This window comes from Hippocampus comes, unplaced genomic scaffold (genome assembly GCF_001891065.2).
Source record: "Hippocampus comes isolate QL1 unplaced genomic scaffold, H_comes_QL1_v1.1 scaffold12, whole genome shotgun sequence".
Taxonomy (NCBI): Eukaryota; Metazoa; Chordata; class Actinopteri; order Syngnathiformes; family Syngnathidae; genus Hippocampus; species Hippocampus comes.
The window spans coordinates 187,412-194,149 of NW_017805478.1; the positions used below are offsets into that span (position 1 = coordinate 187,412).

Sequence of the window (6,738 nt, forward strand, 5' to 3'; positions counted from 1 at the left end):
GTGCGGGGGGGTGGGGGGGGGGGGGGGTACACCCCGGACTGTTTGCCGCCAATCTTTTAGTCTTTTATGGAGACTTGCAGAAGATATTTCAAATGAAATGCACTTAGCCCACGCAATTGCCAAAGTGAAGTGAATCCATCTATTAAAAAAAACAAACAAACAAACAAAAACAAAAACAAAAACAAAACTGTTTGTGTGTTGCAGAGGCGGAGACAGATTCCGAGGCAACCATGTATTATGTCATCGGAGCCATCTTGTACAGGACATTGGGCAATATTTTACCGGCACCAAAGTGAGTGTGGCGCTCATTAGATTCACTGTTCAAAAGTCATTCACAGCTTTCAAGCATGCCCCTCTGAATGTTTTTTTTTAACTCCCGTCCTGAACTTTCTATTTGCTTTGATGCAACTTTTCACTTTGAAAACTTTTCATCGTGCAGCACTCGCCTTGCATTTCTCAATACCTTTTCTATTCCTGTGCTCTTTCTTCCCTATCTAATTCCATGAAGCAATTTCTCATCCGTCTTTCCTCGTAAATTGTCTCCCTTGCTTATCTTCCCTCCTTGCGTCTGTCTGCAAATGTTTTAGATCTACAAAAACTGCATTTCCCCCGGATGCTTTTTTATCGCGGTGTATAAATGTCCAGTCAAGTTTCGAATAGATGCGTGTCCTGATGTCGACTCTCACATGCACAGACCCTTCATCTGGAGAAAACAAAATATCAGCTAGTTGTCATCATAAGATATGGACTTTGTGTTGGTCTAGGTTATTTTTATTCAATTCAGTCCAGGATCAGTGACAAACCGTTTGTCTGTTGCACATTCATTCCAGGAATCTCCTAACACCTTGCGACAGCTTTTCATTCTCTGTCATGTTCTGTTCGTCGACACGCATCTTTCCTGCAATTGCAGTCAAACTAAGTCTCTTTTGTAGCCAACCTGCGGTGATCAACTCCAAGATCCTCACGGCGACAATACGAACAGAATTGACGCCGAGCGATCCGGAGCTCGCTACTCTTTTCAACGTAAGTCAAATAAGATGCTGCAGCAACTCGTGTTTGATGAGTCAAGCGGCGGAGGAAAATGCTCCGACTGTACGGCCTGAATCAAGGGGGACCTGTTTGACGTTCTGATATTGCAGAGTCCCTCAGTGCCTATTCAGTTTATATTGCATTGAAATGTGTTATGATAAATAACCCGCTACTGCGCTTTTTAGTGGGCACGACTGCGGGCTGGCAACCTCAATAAGGCGTCGGTTTCATTACACCGCGCCTGGGTGGAAAGGTGGACACTTAATACGAAAAATAAATCAGAAAGTGTGGAGTCATTCATAGATTATGCAGTCTGCACAAAACACACACACACACACACGCACACACACACACACACATACACACACACACACACACACACACACACACACAAACACACACAAACACAGGATTTTTGCATTGTCAGCCAAGACTTTCTTGATATTTCATTTCTGAATAGACGTAATTTTTTATCGGTCCTTAAGATGCTCAATATTATCATACTGTTGTGCTGTAGGTTGCGTCACATTTTAAAAATGGAATTGCTTTACATCAAGCGTTTTATCGGGTTTGGCGTTTTAGTTGACTGTTTACAAAACCCAGTGACTTCAACACTGGGCACCCCCCTGGCTGTCTAATCGTGTAAGGCGAGACCTGACTAGGATTTAAAAACAAAACAAAACAAAACAACCCTTAACCAAGATAATAATACTCGTTTAATAATAATACAACGTTTTGATTCAGGATATCAGGGCAGTTTTTTTTTTTTTTTAAATCTCCCATCAAGCCTCTCAATTGTTTTGATCAAATGTAATTGTGTTGTCTCATAGTTTTCTCTACCGTCCTTCGGAGCACACCATTCGAATAGCCTCTGCTATTCGAATGGTGTGTTTTCCACTATGAAGAATAGGGTGGGTGGCCATGTTCCTCAGCTGTATTACACTTGATGTTCACCTTGTCCAAAAGTAGAAACAGCCAGCTGCTGAAGCTGTGCCCAGAGAGCAGCTGCCCCGGGCTTCATTCTCAAAGGAGAGGTCACGTCCTTTCTAAAAGGTGATCTTATTACGGTCAGATCATCCACTGGTTCTCTTCTACCTCAACGTGTGTGTGTGTGTGTGTATGTGTGTGTTTCAAATGGTAAGTAAGAAGCAGGAGGTCAGACATCAGAGCGTCCTGAGAGTGAACCCCTAGGCGATGTCAAATGTTACAGCCCTCACCTTTTCCTCTTGCCATCCTTCATCCCACCTTGCTCTAGGGCTCCCCCCAGCACAGCAGCCAGGTTAAGTAATTGAACTTTAATCTAGTTTGCTTTCATCAAAATGCATCCTCCAAGTGGAAAGCCCGACTGGCTCCCCCATCCAGTACTTTGCAGCTCATCTGATTAGCGTAAGATGGTCTTCATCAATATTCAGGCAGACAGCAGACCTCACGTGGCTATAAAAATACAAAGGGAATTATTTCTGCGTTTCAGAGCCCCCCCGTGAAGCCATTTGAATCAAATAAGCGCCGTTTTTGAGGGACATCAAGCAAGCAGATGCAACACATCTGCACTGTGGGAGCATGCTGTTGTCAGTCCAGCCGTAAAAAAAAAACAGTCAGGCACGATGTGCTCTGATTGATGGCTGAATACTAACGCGCGTCTCTGCTCTCCGATACACACCGTGCGATGTCTGATGCCGGTGGTGGCAGTTTGCATGCGAGCCAGAGCCTTGTCATCCATCAATCTGGGTCGCCTTGCCTCTCATAAATCTTGCATCATTCCGTCTTGACGAGTCCAGTCTATGTCAATGCCCCCGGAATTCTCTTGCCCATGGAAGATTAGTTGTGAACTTTTTTTTTTTCTTTCCTCCAAAGAAGGTGAGGCGACTTTGCGGCTTACTGACTCTTAAGAGTCAGTCTTCAATGCGCCTCCTTGCTCACATACGACCGTGTTGGTATTCAGAAGTCATTCTGCAGGGTCTCACTAACTGATCAGCTTGTGAATAGTGCTTTAATATGGTTAGCCAAAAGGGGGAGCCCAAAGGCAAATTGCTCATGCAGACAAAGATGAGTATGCACAGCACACATTTTCCTCTTTATTGGTGTGAGTGTCGCTTGAGTAAAAGCTGCGATGTTGATATCTGGTCATGTCGTCATCATCTGATGCTAACCCCAACTGTTTTCAGTTCAAAGCCTCACAACAGGTCACTAAGCGGGCCTTGTACCGGAAAATAATCAATATGCAGATCACCAGTGGAACAGGTTGTGATGAGTCAGTTCAAGTTATTGATCGTCTGATGGATACTTGGATGGATTGTTGACAGCTCTGTTGTCTCATTTTTTTTTTAATCGATTGAGTGAGAAGTTCAACATCCATCCATCTTCCAGCTGTCTTACACCCTGAACTGGTTGCCAGCCCATCGCAGGGCACACATACACGAACAACCATCCACGCTAACAATCACACCTAAGTACAATTAAGAGTGTTCCATGAACCTGCCGTGCATGCTTTTGGAGCGTGGAAGGATACATCAGTACCCGGAAAAAACCCACGCAGGCACGGGGAGAACATGCAAACTGCACACATGAAAGCCGCAGCCGGAATCAAACCCCGCACCTCTGTACTGAGAAGCCGACGTGCTAACCGGTCGACCGACGTGCCGCTCTCATTTAAAACCTCAACTAAACAAGCTGAGTTGGCCACTGTTCATTTTGGTGGTCCTTCGAATTACCGTTTTAGCATCGGTGTTTGGATGCTTTTCTTTCCTCAGGCTACAAGCTTCAACGACTGCGATGGCACTAACCGATTATCTTCCCCTCTTGTCTTGCAGGGTACATCCGATGCTCAGTGTGTCGTGTGGGACTACGGCAACCCGTGAGTTACCCTGAATTATTTTTAATGGGTTCCTCAATGTGCGCACGCCGCAGTGCCGAGTCGATGCTTATCTCGTTTCACGCTGGTGTCCAGCCAGATTCGTTTGATTAATGGACCAAGGCCGGTTTAACGACGTCCCCTGCACTTCCTGTTTGTGTTAATTAAATGACGCAGTGTAAGCAAACACCATCCCTCCCTGTGTGAAGAGTTCAAAAGTAGCTTCGCTCAGATTGCCTCGGCGGACCGGTGTTTTATTGGTGCTTACTGTCGCGTTCACAATTTAATTTACTTGCAAGCTATTCATGTAACATTTTCTCTACCCTTGTTGATGGCTGGTTGGACTTCGACAATACAGTCCTGTACCATGACAAGCATGTGGAAGCCGTTTTATCTGCCGCCACTCACCCATTCAGTGTAATTCATTTTTTCAACTCAGTGACTGTCAAGTAAAGAACAGCCCCTTTTCCATCTTTTCTCTCACAGATCTTTAGAACGTCATGCAATCGTGTTTCTACCAATATATGGTTACAGTTGAGGTATTGGTTCTTTTAAATTTAAACATAAATAACACACTGGCAAACTCTGAGGACTTAACACTCAAATTCAACCTCCCTAGATCTGATCTATGTCGGTAATTCCAGATCTGCCACTTCCTTCAGTGTAATGACTCCAACTTCCCACTTATACCGTCAATGTCCGCTCTGGACAAATTATTGGATCGCTCGCTGGACCCTCCCCCACAAAACTAACTTGAAGAGTTCAAGACTGCTGAGCCTCACTCAAAGATGGATCTGTTGAAAAGATTAAAACATATTGGAAGAACAAATTGGGAATTAGTTTGGAGGAAACAAGGAACACTGCGCTGTGGATGGTGAAACACGAGTGTTTCATGTGCAAAATTAAGCGTGATACAATTTAAGGTCTTGCACCGCAGTCACCGTTCTAAAGCAAGACTGGCAAAATTGTGATCGGTGTCAAATCAGCCCCACCAATTTGACTCGCATGTTCTACTGGTCTATGATTGAGTTCTTTTTTTCCGCATTATCCGAAGCACTTTTCATTGACTTACAACCCATTGCAGCAATGGCCATATGTGGTGTAAATGACCCTACAATTAGGACAAGCCAAGGGTGCGGGGAGGTGGGGAGTGGGGCTTTGCTCGATCTAATATGTGACCTCAATTTGTATTATGTGAGGATCGTTAAAAAAAATGAAAATAAATATTTATATCTCTAATGGCTGCTCTAATTTAGTCACCGGTGATTGTTCTTAATTTTGACTGTAGTTTGCTTACGGTCTGTAGTATTCAGAGTTCAAATTGTTGGGTGTGTTTATTTATTTATTTTCGCCCTGAAGGTCCCCATATGTCGGTACCATCTGCTTCATTCTTTGTGCTCAAATTCCTTCCCTTTCTCCCCAGTTTGCTTCTCTGCGACCTACACTTAACCTCTTCTTTCTTCCTTGTTTTTGTTGTTGTTTTTTTTTTTTTTGGAAACACTTGCTGGTGTACACTTGACACCTTTTAAAAACACAACATATACAACGATATCATACGTTCCAATACTCAAGAATACAGCTCGAATATCATCTCCGCTTTCCACGCCGCTCATCTGAAACATGCACAGATGTATCGTGCCGTACTTCAGTCGACGCGCCGCATCCCATTTCTAGCGAGTATCCAAGCAACGTGCCGCCAGACCAATGACGAAGGCAGAGTTGCACTGCAGCACAGGCAGTGACGCAATCTCATTTAAACCGGGAGCCATTAGTTACAGATAAATGTAATGCACACCACACATGAGAGAATGGAGGACATTGAGCATGTGACGGGTCAGGGGTCATTTAATCCTATTTCTAAACGGCAGTATTTTTCAGTTTGATCTGGGATCAGCTGTTAAAGACCCGCGGAGTGAGCTTGGCTTCCACCGTCTGTCACTGCCATGGTGGAATAATGACTTGTGCTGCACAACTTGTGATCATTTCCTCACAATGACACAGTTGACCACAGGCGTGCTTCCGCACTCACATTCTCCACGTTTAGGGGGAAATCATGTACAGTTTGCATTTGCGAAATAAAAATGAGCATAGAGACCTCCAGCCTCTTATATGATCGTGTCAGATAATATTGTACGGTGAACCAAACGTGTAAATGCAAAGTGGTCGGTTTTGTTCCCTGGCTCCCTCTACAGGTGCAAGATGCAATTGACTTTTCTGGCGTGAATACAAGCCACGGCATTAAACCTGATTTGATGAAGCGACACCAAAATGTGTCCGTCATGACATTATCAACGTAAATATTATTGGATCGTTTTTAGTCTGCAATCACATTTGTACGAAACTGAACATTCACCTTCGCCCCGACACGGGCTTCACATGAGCGGTTACGGACTGATTTGATCTATTCTAGACCACTGATTGCCTACCGGGGTCTCATGGGAAGTTCATTTTTTTAATGGCAAATATAATTTCAAAAATCTATCGATGCCGGTGACATATAGTTCCAGCCTAAACAATTACATGATTTCCATTAGATGGCAGAAGGTACAATAAACGTGTATCCACCCCGTTGCCATTCACGAAGCAGAATAAGTCACGACTTCCTGCAAGTCTATCAGCTTCGCGTTCAATTAAACAGGCCCAGATTTCACATTAAGTGAATTTGTGAGCAAATTCAGAAGAGATTATTTCATTATTTCAGTCGTCAAACTTTTGCGACGGGCGAAATGATTTTCAAAAGTAGGTGATTCTTATCACATGATCCTTATTACAAAGCCACGAGACCACCCCCATGCATTTGATGTCATTTTCATGTCCAATCAAGCTAACGGTTACTTTATCCACTGTTTTCCCATCCT

At 43.9% G+C, this 6,738-nt stretch overlaps 1 protein-coding gene across 9 annotated transcripts in view; it reads left to right on the plus strand.

The window, feature by feature from the left end:
* adgrb2 (adhesion G protein-coupled receptor B2) overlaps positions 1–6,738 on the plus strand; it is a 158,497-nt gene that overhangs the window by 90,710 nt on the left and 61,049 nt on the right. For all 9 annotated transcript variants that reach the window (XM_019875596.1, XM_019875597.1, XM_019875598.1 and 6 more), the window contains exon 16: positions 3,840–3,883. In XM_019875596.1, coding sequence (XP_019731155.1) covers positions 3,840–3,883 — 44 coding nt within the window. The remainder of the gene's footprint in view (positions 1–3,839; positions 3,884–6,738) is intronic.